This window comes from Lampris incognitus, chromosome 7 (assembly GCF_029633865.1).
Source record: "Lampris incognitus isolate fLamInc1 chromosome 7, fLamInc1.hap2, whole genome shotgun sequence".
NCBI lineage: Eukaryota > Metazoa > Chordata > Actinopteri > Lampriformes > Lampridae > Lampris > Lampris incognitus.
In genome coordinates, this window is record NC_079217.1 from 31954789 (window position 1) to 31976593 (window position 21805).

A 21805-nucleotide genomic window follows, 5' to 3' on the forward strand; every position below is an offset into this window, starting at 1 on the left:
AAAACACTATGCACTATACAATATAGATTATACACTGTACAATATACACTATACATCATACGCTATACATGATACACTATACACTACACTATACAATATACACTATACACAATGCATCATATACTATACATGATACACTATACATTACACTATACATTTTGTAAATTTATTTCTGACTTTTGTCTTTTTCTCCCAATTTAGTGGCCAATCGATCCCTATTCTAGTTCAAACACCCACCCTCGTACTGCATGCGTTCACGAACTGCATCTCTCCGGCTGGCAGTCTCGAAGGAGACGTCTCGCCACTTCCGTGACAAGGCGACTCCAGGTCGAACCGCTGCTTTTTCCGACACACACAGAAACACGTTCATGTGACGAACACAAGCCGACTCTGCCCCCCTCCCGAGGACAGCGTAGCCAATTATTGCTGCTTCATCGAGTCCGGCCATAGTCAGATCTGACGAGACCGAGGCACGAACCCCGGTCTCCAGTGGGCAACTGCATCGGCGCACAAAGCCGATGCTTAGACCGCTACACCACCGTGGACCCTACACTATACATTTTAATGCACTATACACTACACTATAGACTATACACTACACTGTACACCACACTATACACTATGCATTATACATAATAAACAAACCATTATATACATTATACACTATACACTACACTATACGTTATACATGAAACACTATACAATGCACTATACATAATAAACAAAACACTATATACATTATACACTATACATCATACACTATACACAGTGCACTACACACTATACATTATACATCATACACTATACACAATATACACTTTACACTACACACTATACATTATACACTATATAATATATGAACATGTCATGTGGTGGGTGCTGAGAATGAGGTAGGACACAAGAATTAGTATGACCTATTTTTTTTTAACTTTTATACAGAAAAGGACTTTATACTAAGATGTTTATCATCCATTTAGCATACATCTAACTAAAAATAAGTTAGTTTCTGCAACACATGTCAAGCTGACTTGAGTTAACTCATACTTACTTTTCAATACTGGCTGGCACTTTATAATTGGCAATAATGGCGAGAACTTTTAGTAACAGTAGTTCTGGGAAAACAAAAGTAGTTCAAAAAGTGTGATTGCTTGGAAACATTAAGTTACATTTAGAATTTAAACTTCACATGAAAGTATGCCACAGATTAAATGTTCCAATGGAACATGTTGCCATTCACATAATTTGAAAATGCTGTGTAAATCCTACATGCCAAAATGTTTTTTTTTAACAAGTTGGATGTATTTAAGCCTTCTTTTAGAATAATTTCAATTCTTAAAAGGTCCGTAGTCTTTCTGATCCAATTGAGATTGTTTTAATATTACCAAACAAATATCAAAGGTCATCAGCCTCAAAATCCAAAATCAGCTTTAAAAAAAATTATTGAAAGATGAAATGAAAAATGTATTTTTTTTTTCAAATAAGTGACTTAAATCATGTAGCGGTACTGTATGAATGACCAACTAATTATATAATAAAAACACATACATACTTTACTGTATGTGTGTGTGACCAGTTACTGTACATATGGTTGTAAACTAGATAAATAAGAGATAGACAGATGAAAGCACCATATATACAGACAAGCAGATAAAGTGGTGTCGACATACCACTGCCCTTAATGCCGTAGGGTAATGCCAGCTTTGATAAATGCTCTCGCCAGAAGAAATCCTCCAGTTTCAGAAAAAGCTGTGTGTGCCTGCTAATGCTGGATAAGATATGCAACAGCCATTATTACAATACAGTAGTGTACAAAGGATTAAAGTGCACAGATAAATGCTGTGGGTTGTTTTGTGATGAAAAAGTTATATATATGGCACATTGTTAACATTGTGTAAGAAGGAAATTAATGTTATGTTGCAACTGCATCAAACTAAACAAAGCACAATGTGATGTGTGTTGTCAAAAGTCCACAGGAGAACAGGGAAAAATACTGGATCATTTTCTCTTAATCCGTGAACTCTCTAAATATGAAATGCTCTGCTGTCTACCAGGCAGGTTCACTTGATTCATTATAAGCAATCATGAGTTCTTTTTTTTAAAATTTATTTCCCTCCCAATACAGTAGACAAATGCGCTTGCATGATGTCATGAAATAACAATTTCTCTCATTAAAATTGGCTGTTGCCACTTCTACCACGACAGGGAGGGGAACGAAAACACCGACAGCTACAGACAGACCCCATCGAGAGAAACAAATGCATTATGTTATAATGAACTATTTTATATGTGAAAACACAGCGGTGCCGTATGCTTGCTTTCCTTCCTGTTTGATTCAACATAGTTCCTAGACCACTGCGTTAACATCCTGCTGCTCATAACCGACTGGCTTTGACAGCGAGTCTTGCAGACGTGCTAACCAGCTCTCAGATAGAGATGTGATTACATCTGGGGACGGGAGCTGGCTAGCTCGATAAATGTCCCTGCCATTGACTTGAAGGCCTTCTGGTGACTTTTAATGAACCAGTGGCTGATCTTTACAAGTAATAACGCTTTTATTTGAACCTGAATGAATGCAATTCACAGTCATTTTTGGGGTAAAACAACTGAATATGAAACAGGCTTCAGGATTATGAATCTTAATGTTGTTTTACAAGTCTTGTCATAGAACGGCTGTGGAAGGTCTCCCAAGTTAAAGAAATAAACAGTGACATAGGGGGTGGTTGGGCCAAACTGCAGATGGAGACTATATCAGTGTTTTGCCCCTAAACAGGGCACACAAACAGACCCACACCAGTAAATATCCAGCTGAATAAACCAATAACTGTGCAAGTGAAAATAAATGAGAGAGGGGTTCAAGTCTGCAGAACAGCAGTTACTCAACAAGCCAGAATTCTGAGGGATACAAACGGCCGTTGTCCTCCTTTAAAAAATATGTATTCACCAGCCAAGACTTATGCTCCTGTTAGCCCTCCCTCTCTTAACAATTTCATTCTAGTTTCAGCTTGAATGACCGTTCCAATAAAAGTTCTTTATTTGAGATTTGGGTAGCAAATTCTTTCCTTTCATTATATGTAGAACCTGTTCTGTCTCAGGAAAAAAAAATGCTGGATTTCAATTACGACTCTGTGTGCATAGCCCCCTGAATTTCCAAGGAGGCTGGCACCTTGGGTGCCAGTAAAAATGCTGGCATGGCATCCTCCCTCAATAAGCCATCCACTCCCTCCAGGTCTTAAAATGCAAAGACATGCTATTACTCACTTAAAGTTGAGGCTCTCCCATTTCTTCTGCGTTAGCCAGCCACCACACACTGACTTGCTACTGTTCAAAGACTTGTTGGTGCTGCCATAGCTGTAAGACAGACATACAGATCACCACATTTCACGAAGCTGGCATGCTCCCGACTGCTGACTTCCTAAAAAGACACTGTGCCAGGATGTGGATCCAACACACTCAAAAAGTGCAAAGACAGGCACGTCTGAGGGTCTAGAAGAAACCACCATTTAGTTACTTACTGTAAAACCCTTGCTAATCTGTTTAATGTCAATTTCTCATGACTCATGAGCATTGTAGCCCTCACATTTCACAGAGAAATTTGCAGATGTAACTCTGCAACCTTAATATGAAGACAGGAAGAAAGAAAGAAAGAAAGAAAGAAAGAAAGAAAGAAAGAAAGAAAGAAAGAAAGAAAGAAAGAAAGAAAGAAAGAAAGAGACAGACACAGACAGACAGATCGAGACAAGCAGACATAGAGAGACAGACAGAAAGAGAGAGACAGCCAAACAGAGACAGACAGAAAGACAGAGACACACAAACAGACAGACAGACAGACAGAGAGACCGAGAGAGACAGACAGATAGGCAGAGAGACAGACAGACAGACAATGGCTGTGTCAGGGTGTGTATTTACCTCTGTATGAATGCATAGGAACAGTAGTAGGTAGCAAAGGAGATGAAGAAAAGGACAACTGGGAGCAGCCTGAGGCACCATGCTAGAAACAAAGAAATTACACAGAGGTGTGAGATTATTTCAAACAGCTGGAAAGATAAACTATCATACAACAAACAAGAGGTGTATATAAAAAGTATAGCTAACTTTATTGTGCCTTTTTTGTATCAATATCAGGGTTTTGGTACCAAAAGGTATTGAGTGGAATCCAAAGCCTTCAATGTCTTGAATGAGTACAAAATTATTTTTTCCTGACTTAGCTCATTATTGAGGAAACCAGTTACATTTTGTTGGAATTCTATGTAGAATTATACTGTAGAATAATAAATAATGTATTCCATTGACTAATAAATTATGCTTTAATGCCTCAAAGATTTTTTTTAAAAGTACAAGGCATACCACATGGTCCTTTCACATCAGCAGAAAGCTTCCATTTCCAACAATAACAACCCAACATGATAATATATAATTAGGTTAAAAATCTTCATATATCATTTTTTTTTGCAAACAGCCCAGTGAGTATTTGTGTGGGGGGAAAAAATGCCCTCTCTTGCAGGGCTGGTGAATGACTGGTGAATTTCAAACCATGGTGATATCAGAGACCAAAATACTGAGATAGAGGTTTCATTTTCACTTCTAAATAATGTCAACTATAAAGTTATGCTGTCCTCTCAAACCCTGGAAATATCAAAAAACAGTGTTCTATGTTGTGAAAATCAATCTGTCCTTTTACATCTCTAGCCGTCATCTCTAGTGAGACATGGTCCTGGTAGTGGTATAACATGGATCTAAGATGGATCTTAACATCTGGTTATGCCTGCCATTTCTTCTTGTTAACTTACAAACTCATATCTGCATATGTGAGCTACTGTACATACAGCTCAGTCACCACATGACCATGGTTACCTCCTTATGCTGGCCATGTGCAAGTAGACAGGGAAGAAGTTTCTCCTTTTTAGGACAGATATTTTTTTTCTATATTTGTTCCAGGAATAAAATCGGGCACTGACAGTGTAAATGCAAATTGTTTGTAGCATATTACCCAGGAAATTGGCTCTCTGAAACTGTTTTGCAGGAAGTCATGATTCACCTGCCCTTTAGTACTGTTACTTGTCTTGCAAGTCTTTTTGGTAGTTTCAGTGACAAAAGAAAAGGCTGTCCATAGCGCAGTCTGTTTTGTCAAATTGAAAAATGTTGAAAAAGGAAGGAAGAGGGAAATATTTCCAAGAAAAGAGACTGAGGAAAATGTGCTCTCCTAAAAGTGTAACATGTTTTGAACAACATCTTGATTATAACATGCAAAGCCTATAATGAATTATATTGTCTAGGGTTGAATATAAATCAACAAAGCACAGAATTAAATAACAGATAAAGAGCATTCAAAGTTTTCATACATGGCTGCACACATTTTATTTACACATTGCCATGTAGACAGTAGAGAAAAATATCAATGTATCTCAATATTGTAATAATTTTCCCCCACAAATGATGCTTCATTAGCTTAATGCAAAGCTTCATTACAGTAACATTTCAAGGACTTAATTGTAGGACTACATGAAGATATCTAGTAATTAAATAAAACGTAGTTATAACTAATTTAATGGTAGTCCATATGATAAAAAAAATGACTTGCATATTCTATAGATTTTTCAGAGCAAAGTAATGCAAAACACAATTGAGGCTAGGTACTAGTGACGGACATGCTTACATGATCTATATTTCATAATGAATAACATGAGAATACCCTTGCCAGCCTCGATTATGGTTTTATCAGATATCAGAGACTTTTCAGTGCAATGCATATCCTGTGTAAATGAGACTGCTGCAAGCGAGCACAAAGGATTGGCAACTTCTGAGAAGGCTCAGTCAGGTGCTCAGAGGTGCTAAACCACCCACAGCAGAAACGCTTACTCTTAGTTGCCTTCTGGGACATCTTCATATGCTCCGTGGCCCTCTCATCTCTGCACAGTGCATGATGTTATCCTGTGGAGGGGGTTGGCTCAAAAGAAACAAGAGCAACTTGTTAGTAAATGTCACACAGCTGAGTTGCCCTTCCATAATCATCAATGAAATAACCTTCACAGACGCGTTCTCTAAAAAAACACCTGGAAAATATATACCCTTATTGTTGAGTAAGACGTTGGGAGTGTGGAAGTAGAGACACAGCAGTGTGCCAAGTATAATTTGGGATTACAGACAAAAAACTGCTTTGGGTCAGCGGGGTTTAGTCTCTGGAAGTGAGGACATGGTAAGGGTATGAGAGCTATTGTATAATACCGTGCAAAAGGTCAGGGGAGGCTGGAGGCAACAGAGGAAGAGGGATTGGCAGGAGTACATCCTGGTTACTTCAACAGTTAATGTACAAAGTTTAGGCTGCCATTGCCTCTTTCACTGCTCTATTTATCCGGTGGCTCTATGATCTATCAAGTAAAAGCAATAATCTCTACAACAATTTCAAATAAAACGACAAGGCAAGACTTGAACGACACACAGCATGAAAAGAGTGACACTGGCAGAAAGTGAGAGATGGCAATGAGAGAGAGAGAAACAGCAGCAGCTGTTTAAGGCTGAAAAGATGATCAAGCTGGATTGATGGACACTTGGCCCCTTAATTTAAAAGCATGTGCAATTCCACACCATTATGCCAGATTCATCTCAGTCTGCTTTGCTCAACTGTGCTTTGGAGTGGCCAAGTCAAGATGACAATTTAGATCAGATTAAAAGACCACAGATTCCCAGTCACACCTGGCCGTTTATTGCAACATGCACATTCATCTGTGATTAACAGATAATGTGTGGAGGAACTATCTACCCACTTCAACAGAGAGAAAGAAAAAATCCCTTTGGTAAAATTCAGCTTGTGATGCTGCTTTAAAAAATACTTATAACTATTTCACTTTTCAATTAAGAGAATGATGGACTTGGGGTATACATTTTAAGATGTTTTTGTATGTGTTTACATTACAAATTTGAAGACTGGTGGTTGGGTAAGACCCAACATGACATTTGGTAAAAAATGCTATCTAATAATCGGTATAAAACTTTAAATTGAATAACCATAATAGGATAATCCAAGCAGATCACATGTTCTCAAAACCATAGCGACCATATTTGTCTTATGTCTAATATTTGTGGGAGCATTAAAGGGCAACGTCATCTGCGCTTTTTTCCGGGTTGTTAAAATGGAAACACCCACTCAGCCATTAGCGAAACGCAGTGACAGGTTAGCACAGATGCCCGACCCCCCCCCTCCTTCACCCCCCCTCACACACACATGCACACGCACACACACACGCAGTGCGATGACAGTGTAAGAATGAAGAGTGACGAAAGTGTTAAGTCACATGGGAAAATAGCATTTTGATGCAAAACCCTCAGACACACAAAAAATGGACCCCCCCCCATCTTCAAATTACAGAATCTTACCTTTTTTCTCACTCATTTCTACTGACCCCCCAAATATCACAAATCTGTTTTGATTCCAGGCATCTTCCTGTAATAGAGGTAATATTTTTAAGATGTGTAGAGGCTAAACTGAAACAATATTGGAGCAGCACTCAACTACCAAGCTGTCAAACGAGAAGGCAGGACTTATCTCTTGTGTTGCCACACTCAGTTCAGGATTTAGATAGTTTCACTGAATTTCCTCAAGTTAAAGATCATTGTATAATTGAATCATACTATGTAGTTGAGATTAAGGTTATCCCTAGTAGCTTTCTTTTAAGAGGATAAACGAATAGCAACTAGACAGAGAAAATCCTGCATTAATAAAGCCTGTCCACCCTAACAGAGAACCAATGACGTAGTCATTACACATGATAGTGTAGCTCATTCACCTTCCTACCTTACACGTGCAAACAAGATGTTGCCACCTGGCAACATCTAAGGTCTTTGCTGGTACATGAAGCAAAATCCAGAATGAACTGATCAGTGCCACTGCCGAGGTGTTATGGGATGCAATGAAAGATGAGGAACATACTACTTGTAGTGGTCATGGTTGATGAGACAACCAATGTGAGTAACTCGGTACAGATGTCACTTGCATTACGTTATGTCACTGGCAGTCGCGTGAAGGAGATTTTTCAGATTCAAGATGTCACTGTGGACAAGCGGGCGGAGGTTAATGCAGCTCACAATTTTGCCTTTCTTAACGAGTTCGTTACTTTGGACAGTTGACCCCTAGTATTTAAACTTATACGCCTTCTTCAACTCTACTCCTTGCATCCTCACCATTCCACTGTCATACCTCTCATTCACGCATAGGTATTCCATCTTGCTCCTACTGACTTTCATTCCTCTTCTCTCCGATGCATACCTCCACCTCTCCAGGCTCTCCTTAACCTGCACCCTACTCTCACTGCAGATGACAATGTCTTCCACAAACATCATAGTCCACGAAGACTCCTGCCTGATCTCGTCCATCAACCTGTCCATCACCATTGCAAACAATACTTTATAAATAAATGGTAACACTTAATGCTTCATGTTAATTTTCTTTCACAGATGCGGAGAAAGCTTTTGACAGGGTTGAATGGAATTTTCTTTTCTCCGTTTTACATAGATTTAATGTGGGCTCTAATGTCGCCGAACAGATCTAATCAATTTACAAAAGTCCTAAAGCAGCAGTTATCACTAATGGTACTTCCTCTGACTTCTTCCCTTTAAGCAGAGGGACGAGACAAGTGTGTCCATTATCACCTTTGCTTTTTGCATTGGTGATCGAACCATTGGCGTCATGTGTACAAGACAGTACAAACATTAATGGATTGAAGATTAATAATAATGAACACACAATATCTCTAAACGCAGATGAATGAATTCTATATATAACAGATCTATAAAACTCAATATTGTAGTTATATAGTAAAATAGAACAATTTGGAAGGTAATCAGGATATAAGATAAATTTAAACAAATCCAATGCTTGTGTCTTACATATGACACCGGCGGAATAAAATGTGAGTCTTGTCCTTTTAACTGGATACCAGGGGGTTTTAAATACTTGGGAATAAATATTATGCTACATTTAGATAATCTGTTTAAAGAAATAAAAAGCCTTCTCGTAGATGAGCTCAAAATGGATTTATGCAAACGGTCCTCTCTACTATTATCTCTGTTGGAAAGAATAAATGTTATAAGAATTAATGTTCTCCCAAGATTTAATTTCCTTTTTCAAATGTTACAATGTTATTTATCTGCAGCATTTTTTAACCTTTGAGCGTAAATATTTGAAAATCTATCTGGTGCTATGCAAAACGTTAGTTTACTTCCGTAAGCCAGGTTCTCTGAGTAGCATGAGTGAGATGTCTCACTATGGAGTACGCCCCTCGCATATTCACAGAAGCCCTGATTGGCTGGCAGTCATGACGTCTGCATCAGGGCCCTGCGCCTTATATATGACTGACGCAGCGTCACTCGTCATTCAGTCACCTCTTCTCACTTCAGAAAGAAGCTACTCTCACCCATATCTAACCTACTAGCTAGATTGTCCCCAGACCGGAGCGAACACCTCCATCATCAGATGTTAGCCGCTGAGATACCGGTACGACTGCCTTCACCAGAGGTAGTTTTTTTTACTCAGGCCTGTCCCCAGATTGCTGGGTATTTCTGCTTCTACAAGCTAGCTAGCACATTAATTTTGCTACTTCAAGCAAACTAGTGATACCGGGAACCTGCGGTCACCTCACTGATTGCCGCCCACTGTGAAAGAGAACCAAGGACTAGTTTATTGGCCCTCCAGAGCTGGAGCCCATAAGGTGTCTTGGTCGCCCCAATCGCCAGTATTACTTTTGGTCAGAGACGGGGATCTCACTGTGGATACAGATGGAAGACAACCGTTTGTGATTCCTTGCCTTTGGGATGTCTTATATTTAGAAAACACTACAATAAGATGAAAAACCATGGATCGGTATTTCACTGTTTTCAATACACTGTGAGCCTAGATACAGATACATATCAGTTTATCTTTTATAACATTTTTCATTCATTCATTCATCTTCAGCTGCTTCTCTGGGGTAGAGTTGAGCTGATAGCAAGCTAAGTAGGGTACTCCATACGTCCCTCTCCCCAGCAAGGCCCTCCAGCTCTCCCTGGGGGATCCCAAGGTGTTCGCAGGCCAGACTGGACATGTAGTCCCTCCAGTGAGTTCTGGGTTTACCCTGGGGTCTCCTTCCAGTTGGCCATGCCCGGTAAACCTCCAAAGGAAGGCACCCAGGAGACATCCTAATCAGATGTCCGAACCACCTCAAGCGGCTCCTTTAGATGCGAAGGAGCAAGCTCTATTCCAAGCTCCCTCCGGATGTCTGAGCTCCTCACCCTATCTCTAAGGCTGAGCCCAGACAACCTACAGAGGAAACTCATTTCAGCCGCTTGTATCCACGATCTCACCCTTTCAGTCACTACCCAGAGCTCATGACAATAGGTGAGGGTTGGAATGAAGATTGACTGATAAATTGAGAGCTTTGCCTTCTGGCTCAGCTTCCTCTTCATCACAACGGTCCGGTACAACATCCGCATTACTGCTGATGCTGCACCGATCCTCCTGTCAATCTCCTGCTCCATCCTACCCTCACTCATGAACAAGACCCCGAGATACTTGAACTCCTTCACTTGAGGCAACAACTCATAGAAAACCCAAAGGGAATGATCCACCATTTTCCGGTAGAGAACCATGGCCTCAGATTTTGAGCTGCTGACTCTCATCCCAGCCATTTCACACTCAGCTGCAAACCACCCCAGTGTGCGCTAGAGGTCGCGTTCTGATGAACGAAGAGAAGATATGCAATTCTGAGGTTGACAAGATGGACACACTCCTCACCTTGGCTGCACCTTGAGATCCTGTCCATGAATATCACAAACGGAATTGGAGACAAGGGACAACCTTCGCAGAATCCGACACCCACCGAAAACGTGTTTGACTTTGTGCCGAGAATGCGGACACAGCTCTCACTTTGGTTATTCAAGGACCGGATGGCTTGTAGCAACTGCCCTGGTACCCCATACTCCCGCAGTACCCCCCCACAGAGTGCCCCGGGGTACACTGTCATAAGCCTTCTCCAAGTCCACAAAACACATGTAGACTGGCTGGTCAAACTCCCATGCCCCCCTCAGCACTTCCGCAAGGGTAAAGAGATGGTCCGTTGTTCCACGACCAGGACAGAATCCACATTGTTCCTCCTGGACCCGAGGTTCGACAATTGATCGGAGCCTCCTTCCAGCACCCTAGAGTTGACTTTACCAGGGAGGCTGACCAATGTGATGCCCCAATAATTGGAGCACAACCTCCGGTCCCCCTTTGTAAATTTGGGAACCACCACCCCAGTCTGCCACTCCACAGGTACTGTCCCCGACCTCCACGCGACACTGAAGAGGCGTGTCAACTAAGACAGCCCAACAATGTCCAGAGCCTTCAGCATCTCAGGTCGAATCTCTTCAACACCCGGCGCCTTGCCACCGAGGAGTTAAACTACGTCAGAGACCTCTGCCAGGGATATGGGTGGGGCGTCCCCTGAGTCTTCAGACTCTACCTCCTCCACTGAGGACGTGTTAGCTAGGTTCAGGAGCTGTTCAAAGTGCTCTTTTCACTGCTTGACAACATCTCCAGTCCGGGTCAACAGTTCCCCTCCCTGGCTGAATACAGCCTGAGTCAAGCCTGGCTTCCCCTTCCTGAGTTGCCAGAAGGTTTGCCAGAACTTCCTTGAGGCCAACTTAAAGTCCTCCTCCTTAGCCTCGCCGAACTCCTCCCACACCTGAGTTTTTGCTTCCGCGACCACCAAAGCGGCAGCCCTTCTGGCCTCTCAATACCTGTCTGCTGGTTCAGGAGACCCCTGGGCCACCCAAGCCCAAAAGGCCTCCTTCTTCAGCCTGACGGCTTACCTCACCACAGGTGTTCACCAACGGGTTCTTCGGTTGCCGCCTCGATACGCACCGATGACCTTTATCCACAGCTCCTGCCTGCCGCGTCTGCAATAGAGGCTTTGAACATGGCCCACTCAGACTCAATGTCCCCAGCCTCCTTCAGGATACACGAGAACGTCTTCCGGAGGTGGGAGTTGAAGACCTCACAGACAGAGCCTCTGCCAGACGTGTCCAGTTCACCCTCACTACACATTTGGGTTTGCCAGGTCTGTTCGGCAGTCTTCCCCACCATCTCATCCAACTCACCAGCAGGTGGTGATCAGTTGACAGCTCTGCTCCTCTCGTCACCCAAGTGTCCAAAACATACAGCTGCAGATCTGATGATACCACCACAAAGTCTGCCATCAATCTTCAGCCTCAGGTGTTCTGGTACCAAGTACACTTATGAACTACCCTATGTTCAAACATGGTGTTTGTTATGGCCAATTCATGACTCACACTGAAGTCCAATAACAAGGCACCATTCGGATTCTGATCGGGGAGGCTGTTCCTCCCAATCACGCCCCTCCAGCTTTCTTGGTTGTTGCCCACATGAAGTCCCCCAGCAGAAATATAGAGTCCCGAGGTGGAGCCCTATCCAGGACACCACCCAGAGACTCCAAGCAGGCCAGATACTCCGAACTGTTATTCGCTGCATAAGCACACACAACAGTCAGAGCCTTCCTCCCAGCGACTCATGTCGTATAGAGGCAACCCTCTCGTTCCCCGGGGAGAACTCCAACACGGTGGCACTCAACTGGGGATTTTTGAGTATCCCCATACCTGCCCGGCACCTGTCACCTTGGCCAAATCTTGGTGGTCTGTCAGGTAGTCTTCAACAGGCTGCTAGGAATCTTGGGGTAATATTTGATGCTAACCTCAGTTTTGACAATCAAATTAAACATGTTGTTTAGTCATGCTTTTTCCAACTCAAGCTAATCTCCAAAATTAGGTCATTTTTATCAGTTGCTGGTTTGCAAAAAGTTGTACACGCTTTTATCTTTTCTCGGCTCGACTACTGTAATGCACTTTATTCTGGGTACAAAATGCCACTGCTCGGCTCATTACAGGGACAAGGAGGCATGACCATGTCACTCCTGTGCTTGCCTCCCTACACTGGTTCCCTGTTATATTTCGTATTAATTTTAAAATTTTACTGCTCACTTTTAAGGCTTTAAATGGTATTGCTCCTTTATACATTTGTGATTTATTGACTTGGTATGTCCCCCCTCGACCATTAAGGTCTGCTAATGGAGCCCTGCTAGTTATTCCCAGGTCTCGGCTGGTTACAAAGGGTGATCTGGCTTTGCTGTTAGAGCCCCCACACTATGGAACTCTCTTCCTGATAAACTAAGACGAACCAAGTCTCTAGCTTCTTTTAAATCTCGTCTTAAAACTTTTCTTTTTATGAAAGCTTTTACAAATGTTTGATATGTTTTTATTTTTACTTTTTTTATGTTTACTCTTATTTGGTCTTACTCTTATTCCTGCCTTGTCTGGTTTTTTTTTTCTTTGTGACGCACTTTGTAACATTGTTTTAGAAAGATGCTACATAAATAAAATTATTATTATTATTATTAGTAGTAGTAGTAGTAGTAGTTGGAGTATTATTATTATTCCATGTCCCGGGGACCAATCTGCGAACCCTGAAGTCGGCATGCCCCGGTCCCCACCTTTGCCTGCCACCTGGCCTGCATTGCACCCTACCCCAATGCTCACCCCCGCGTATGGTGGGTCCATGGGGTGCTGGCTCCATTTTGTTTTTTTGGGCTGGGCCCAACCGGGCCCCGTGGGCCAAGGCCCGGCCACCAGATGCTCGCCAGCGAGCTCCCTTCCCAGGTCTGGCTCCTGGAGGGGGCTCTGGTTTCCCTTTTCCAGTCGAGGTGCTGTAACTGCTGGTGTAATTTCATTGGGTTTTTTTGGGGGGGTTTTCTGGACCAAATATTGGATTTTTTGCAATTAGAGAGATTAACTCTAGAAAAATATAACCATGGATAAATAGGATATGTAGAGACGAGTTGGCTCCACGTCAGTTCAGCTGACATGGATTTTTTTATGGTTGGTTCTCAGAATTAAGTGTGTAGTTTTCGTAGTAAATGCTAGAGCATGCGTCCGGGTAGCGTAGCGATCTATTCCGTTGCCTACCAACACGGGATCGCTGGGTCGAATCCCCGTGTTACCTCCGACTTGGTCGGGCGTCCCTACAGACACAACTGGCCGTGTCTGCGGGTGGGAAGTTGGATGTGGGTATTTATCCTGGTCGCTGCACTAGTGCCTCCTCTGGTCGGTCGGGGCGCTCCCCGGATCGGCAGAGAAGGGGTGGAGCAGCGACCAGGACGGCTGGGGGTAATTGGCCAGATACAATTGGGGAGAAAAAGGGGGGAAATTTTTAAAAAAAATGCTTGAGCATAACCACGCACAATTCAAACCCAACATCAGGAAAGTTTGTAAAATCTTGAATGACAATATATAATAAAAGGTTATTGTGGATTTGGGTTTCCAGTGGCTTTAAGTACTTTTTTCCGTTTTTGTTTGGTTTTGTTTACTTGGGCCTAAGGGAGTGGAGGGAAGGGAGGAGAATATGAGGATACTCAGTGTGCTGTTATGCTTATATGATTACCCATAGGTACTGGTTATTGTACATTCGGAAATCGGAAATCAAACCACATTGAAAAAAATAAAGACTTACACACACAACCGGTGCAACCGGCCCCTGGTCTTCATTACTTCTTTGGAACAGAAAGTCATGCTTTGACAAACAACAGAGGTTAACCACTTCCAGTTGGTCATCTTAGACTGTTCCCATACGAGCAAGAATCCAAAATCTACCGGGGGAATGTTACAGAGGGAATGGATCAATAAACTTGACAATATTCCTCTATCTAGTGAATGATTCATATAATGATTGATAGAATCAAAAAGGGACATCTTATCCTTGATTCAGTTAGTCATAATGGCACGTGCAGTGGGATACAGAAGCCATCAGACATGATGAAATCCTCAAATCCTTTCCATTTATCCAAACTATTTGAGCAGGGGTGCCCGTTCTTGTTTTACATGAAGAACCCATTAAAAGATCTCCTAAACCAAAAATCTTTAGTTTGATTTTATCTTAGATAACCCTATCTGAAGGAACTTATAATCTTAGGAATTGTTTAATACAAACTCATATTCTAGGAAGGATACCAGGGAGGAGATTGACATCTCTCATCGATGTAGTTTCTTAGTTACATTACATTTTGTTCCTTCAATTTGTTAAGTGCTAGTGAATAAAAGGACCACTTTTATGGTAATTTCTTTTTTTCTTTTTTTTTTAATCCCGGGACTTCCAGCCTGTGCTTCGTAAACAACTATTTAAAAGCAGGAATATGAAAGTTTTATTGGGCAATTGTCTGTACAACAGAAGTTGTCTAATGTTTGTTGCTCAGACATTCATTCTCAGTAATTTAACAAGGACATTTCTAAGCAGTCACTTTCGTGAAAGGCATAGCATGGCCTGTCAGTCCCAGAAGTCACACATGTTGCCATGTGCACAATAAAAGTAATCCTCATTAAAAGGCAGCGTCTGTGAAATAAATAATTAAAAGTCCTCCCTTGTGTGGACTATCAGTGGCTGAAATGAAGTGAATGAAAGTAGTTTAAATTATCTGAAACAACTCAAATCAAATCTTTCCTTGTTGTTTCACCCTGACCAGGCAAAGTGTGTCCTGTTCTTTGCTTTCTATGGCAGTGTTGCTATGCGACAGATTTTCCCTTTGGGAATGATGGGCAGCTGGGGAAAAAGTGATTGTCTGGACATATTGGCAGGATGGTTTATGTTCCTCTGTTGTGTTGCCATTAGTTCTACTTTAAAGCGCAGTTTCATTTGCTGGTGTGTAAGCTGATGTAGCCTTATTTGTGTTCTCCTATGACTTAGCATATAAAGGCAGCATATTGGGAAGCCTGCATTTCCTCAAAGTGTGTAAACCCTTGTTACAAAGTACATAAAGAGGCTCACTCTAGTCAATAAGCAGCTCGTCTGCATTGCTAGATTACCTATAATTCATTATTGTAGATAAACAGCTTTCCCAGCCCTGGGAAACAAACAGGCAACTTGATTTAAAGTAAGCCTTCCCAATGGAAGCAGTACAGCTATTCAGTGAGCATTTAGAGTAGGGATGCACCAAAATCCAATTGTTTACTGCTGATAAAGATTCTGAGTATGATTCTTTAAGTATTGTCCGATACCAAGTGTTGATCTGATCCATTACTTTTGCCGGACAGTGCAAGCTGAGACCATTAGTTTGGGGTCAGTGAGCAAAATAATTGAGATAGAACGTTTTTGTTTTTTTCACCATTAAAGAATGTATATATGTAGAATGTATTTCTATGTAATTAGAAAATGTTGTAAATCAAGCTATTTTGCTTTTATTTTTAACACATTAATCATGGCTTTTGGGTTAAGATTTTATTCCTTGGTAAGATCTCTGATACTGACACTCGATTTTAGCCTGGTATCTGGCTGGTATCCAATACCAGTATCAGTATCGATGCATCCCTAATTCAGAGAATGCTATGGGTGCTAGGAGCAAGATACCAACAAGGGGTGTGTAAATATCCAAATGTGGCAGGGCTGTACAGTGCAACAATATTGCCTCATTTGGTAATAGAAATATACTGATATTCCTATCACACATGTGCAACATCTTGGTTAGTTTGGAAGATTCTTTATTCAATAGCACTGAAATTATTAGTCAACTAGTCAGTCAGTTGACAGAACATTATAATCATGGTAACTGATGAATGTTTGAGACATTTATCAAGTTAAAAATTTTTTTTTGCTGGTTATAGCTTCACAACTGCTGAGATTTGCTTGCCTTCTCCACTTACTGTCATAATAAAAAAAAACAACACTTCAGGGGTTTTTTTAGCTGCTGGTTAGACTGAATAAACGGTTGTAAGATACCCCTTTGGGCCATGTGACTAGTGATAGACATCTTTCATTATTTTAAACATTTTATAAACTCAAACAGTCAACCAATTAATACAAAAAATGAAAAGATTAAATGATAATGATAATAATCCTCAATTGCAGCCCTAAATTTTAACATTAAATCTGCAGGAGTTGAAGTTCGAAACAACTTTCTTCTCAGAAAAAACAACTGAATGCATTATGCAAGATGCATTCTCTTCTACCTTTCATAGCACTCCCAGCTTCCCCTGCAGTAAGCCTAAGTATAATGACACCCCAAGTTCCTATTCAGTAATTCCAGTTGTGATCACTTCCAGATATAACACAAAATGAATTTATGGCATGAATTTTAATAATCGCAGGCCTGTATGTACACATAAACCACCTGCTGCTAATAAACCCCTCATGAGAACTTTGTCAGTGACCCTTTTTGGGGCAGCATGGCTCAGGAGGTAGAACAGGTCATCTAGTAATCTGAAGGTTCCTGGTTCGATCCCCAGCTCCTCCAGAGAGCATGTCGGAGTGTCGTTGAGCAAGACACTGAACCTCTAACTGCTCCTGATGAGCAGGTTGGCGCCTTGTATGGCAGCCTCCACCATCAGTGTTTGAATGTGTATGTGAATGGGTGAATGTGAGGCATACATTGTAAAGTGCTTTGAGCGGTCGGTTGACTAGAAAAGTGCTATATAAATGCAGTGAATTTACCATTTACCCTAAATATGGCACTACTGAATGTCCAATCCCCTTTAAACAAGACATTTCTTGCTAATAATTTTGATTGTAGACGATAATATTGATTGCATTTTTTTAACTGACACATGGCTTAATACTGATGGACCTGCTGTTCTCATTGAGGTCTCACCAGCAAACTACAACTTTTCATACTCTTCCAGGAAAAGTAAAAGAGGTGGAGGTACAGCAACCATCCTCTCAGCGTCCCTTGTGTTTTAAAGACATTACATTTGATGAATACACATCTTTTGAATATCAATCCATTATTTTTACCATTCCTCCTATACTGTGTGTGATAGTTTACAGGCCACACAAGTGATGATCCTCTTTCATTTCAGATTTTTCAGAAGTACTCACACCAACTATGACAGAATTATTATTTTAGGTGATTTTAACTTGGACAACTTGGAAATTTTAATGTGGACAATCAATCAGACTCTTTTGCTTTGGAATTGTTATACTTGCTGAACTGTATGACTTTTATCCAACATGTTACTCAGCCTATTCATATAACAGAGGCCACACTTCAGACCTTGTAATAACTCATGACCTGTCTGCCAATTTCTCTTCAGTTGTGGATGTAGCCATCTCTGATCATTTTTTGTGTTTTTTTTACTGTCAATAGTTCTCTACAGCAGAATATTCTAGAACAAAATATTAGGAAACACTATCTTACTACTGAAGTGGCTCCAAATTTTACTGATCACTTATTTGACACTCCAGCAGAAATTATACCCTCCTCTTGTGATTTTATTGTAGATAGTTTTAACAGTAAACTAAGGTCTACTCTTGACACAGTGGCCCCACTTAAACTAAAAAAGACATTCTAATCTGACACCTTCCTGGAGAAACATGAAAATTAAACAAAGAAAAACTGTCAAACAACAGAAAAACGACGGAGAAATATTAAATTACTGGTCAATTATCAAGTTTTCTGTGAACAGCTGATTATTCACAATAAGGCAATTAAGACAAACACACTTCTCAAAATTGATAACCAGAATAACCCCAAAATCCTCTTTTCAACCACTGTTTTGTCAGCCAATAAGCAAGAAAATTGGCATAAAAGTCTGTAAAGGAGAAAAAAGCTTAAAATCCCCAATAAAAGTGACCAGCTCACCTAGCCACCAGCGTAAAGCTGGCAGCAGTTGAGATGGTCAAGTAAGCTATGTACAGCTGTCAGCCAATTTAAAATTACTAACAACCCAAGAAACATACATCCAATGACTAACATATTTTTACCTTGTCTAAAAGTGTAGCATAAATTTTCAGCTAAAAACTAGATAAAAATTTCAATTTATGACAGCTTCTAGCAGAAAAACACAATGCCAACACATGCGCAGAGAGTCCACCGATGTCGAAATTGTGTCATGTGTCATGTGATATGCTGCTGCAGTACAATTTAGCAACAAATATTACTGGGGTCACTGCAGAAAATTGCAGATGAACATTTAATATCCAGGAATTCACATTATGGATGCTACCACAGACGATCCCTGTAACAAATTGGCCACAATTTTGAACATTGACCATACATGGTCCGATACATGTGGAGTCACCATAGCTAAGATTTTCATGGGGAGTGATGAAGAAGGACAGGATTAGGAATGATTATATTAGAGGGACAGCTCAGGTTGGACGGTTTGGAGACAAAGCAAGAGAGGTAAGATTGAGATGGCTTAGACATGTGTGGAAGAGTGATGCTGGGTATATTGGGAGGATGCTGAATATGGAGCTGCCAGGGAAGAGGAAAAGAGGAAGGCCAAAGAGGAGGTTTATGGGTGTGGTGAGGGAGGACATGGAGGTGGCTGGTGTGACAGAGGAAGATGCAGAGGACAGGAAGAAATGGAAATGGATCATCTGCTGTGGCGACCCCCTAATGGGAGCAGCCGAAAGTAGCAGTAGTACACTATACACGGTCTGGCCATATACTAGGTTTTGACTTAGTCTTCTTAAATCAGTTTAGCTTTTTTGGATGAAGTTTAACTTAACATTGTAAACTATTTTCCTCAGATGGGTGTTTCCCCTACTGCTCTTAAGACCGCCATCATTAAACCTCTTCTGAAGTAAAACAATTTAGATGCCTCACTTCTTAATAATTGCAGACCAGTATCCAATCTTCGATTTTTAAGTAAAATTTTAGAGAAGCTTGTTTTAAGCAGTTAAATTATTTTATTAACTCCCACAATACTTTGGAAAAATACAAATCTGGTTTTCAGGCCAATCATAGCATTGACACAACAGTAGTCAAGGTTGTTAATGCACTCAGGTACAATATGGATATGAAGAAACTTTCTGTGTTAGTACTACTTGACTTAAGCACATTCTTTAACACAGTAGATCACTCAATTCTTTAAGCTAGACTTCACAGTCTGATTGGTCTCTCTGGTACTGTTCTTAGTTGGTTCATGTCTTGTCTTACCAACAGGGAATATTTTGCAAGCATAGGTGAATGTTCATCTAAAAGCTTTAAAATGAATTGTGGTGTTCCTCAAGGTTCCATTTTAGGTCCTATACTTTTTAACCTTTATATGCTGTCACTTGAAAATGTCATCAGGAGGCACGGAATCAATTTTCATAGCTATGCTGATGACTAACAGCTTTAAACTGCCATGGCACAGGGCCAATAGATGCCAATTATCGCTATATTTTAGATATCAAGTTTTGGATGGCAGAGAATTTTCTAAAGCTCAGGCAGGACAATACTGATGTCTTCTTTATTGTTGTTATAGCTCAGAGAGACAAACTCAATGCAAATTTTCAAGCACTGGCATTATCCACTGTCAAGTAAAAAACAAATAAGTTACTTTGTAACTTCATTTTGAAATGTGCTATATAAATAGTTATGATTATCATTATTATTTTCTTTGATTCAGATCCAAGTTTTGAACCTCACATTAGAAACATAGCAAAGAATGCATTTTATCATCTGAAGAACATTGCCAGCGTGTGCTCGTTTCTCTCTTAAACCAACACAGAGACCTTAATGCATGCCTTTATTGCCTGCAAGATGGATTATTGCAATGCTCTCTTCTCTGGTGTCCCTAAAAAGAACATAGTTCAATTACAATTACTGCAAAACTGCTGCTCATGTGACCAGACCAGAAAGAGAGCACATATTACACAAATTTTAAAGTCCTTGCATTGGCTGTCTGTTTGCTTCAGAATTGATTCTAAGCTCGTTCAATTTGTTTATAAAGCTCAATGGTCTTGGTCCTACCTATTTAGCAGATTTGCTTTCAGCCTATGAACCTTTAGAACTCCCAGGTCATCTGGTAGTGGCCTCTTAATTACTCCAAAATTAAGAACAAAAACCCACAATGAGACACCCATTTATTACTATGGACCAAGTCTCTAGAACAGCCTTCCTGTGGACTTGGGGGCAGCAGAGAATGTTGATATAGATATATAGATATAGATATATATATATATATCAACACAGATACAGGAAAAAAAAGTTTTAATGCATAGCAGTACAGGCCTGTTTCGTGCATCGTGCACTCACCAGCTGCTAATGTGGTTCGACAAAGAATCATACAGCTTAGTTTGCCCAGCGTCACGCCCCTGATTTCGGTTGGACGGCAACCAATCAGATGAGGAAACATTCAAAATATAACAACCAATGGGGTAGGTACGTACGACGCACAACAACCAATGGAGGGATAGAAAACATCACAACCAATGGTTTAAGGGACTGGGGCTTGTTTTGAAAAGCATTTAGCGACCAGGGCACTGTTGAAATGGCATACATTTATTTATATATATATATATATATATATATATACACACAAACCCCAATTCCAATGAAGTTGGGACGTTGTGTAAAACGTGAATAAAAACAGAATACAATGATTTGCAAATTCTTTTCAAACTATATTCAATTGAATACACTACAAAGACAAGATATTTAATGTTCAAACTGATAAACTTAATTGTTTTTTGCAAATATTCACTCATTTTGAATTTGATGCCTGAAACACGTTCCAAAAAAAGCTGGGACAGCGGCAACAAAAGACTGGGGAAAGTTGAGGAATGCTCAAAAAACACCTGTTTGCAACATTCCACAGGTGAACAGGTTAATTGGAAACCGGTGAGTGTCATGATTGGGTATAAAAGGAGCACCCCCAGAAAGGCTCAGTCGTTCACAAGCAAGGATGGGGCGAGGTTCACCACTTTGTGAACAACTGCGTGAGCAAATAGTCCAACAGTTTAAGAATAACGTTTCTCAATGTACAATTGCAAGGAATTTAGGGATTTCATCATCTACAGTCCATAATATCA

General features: G+C 40.7%; 1 protein-coding gene across 1 annotated transcript in view; it reads right to left on the minus strand.

The window, feature by feature from the left end:
* Positions 1-21805, minus strand: part of st3gal4 (ST3 beta-galactoside alpha-2,3-sialyltransferase 4) — an 83809-nt gene that overhangs the window by 34790 nt on the left and 27214 nt on the right. The window contains exons 2-8 of the mRNA XM_056283765.1: positions 14531-14666; positions 7372-7438; positions 5857-5928; positions 3907-3988; positions 3259-3348; positions 1668-1765; positions 1049-1112 (exon numbers count right to left, since the gene is read on the minus strand). Coding sequence (XP_056139740.1) covers positions 1049-1112; positions 1668-1765; positions 3259-3348; positions 3907-3988; positions 5857-5884 — 362 coding nt within the window. The 5' untranslated portion in view covers positions 5885-5928; positions 7372-7438; positions 14531-14666. The remainder of the gene's footprint in view (positions 1-1048; positions 1113-1667; positions 1766-3258; positions 3349-3906; positions 3989-5856; positions 5929-7371; positions 7439-14530; positions 14667-21805) is intronic.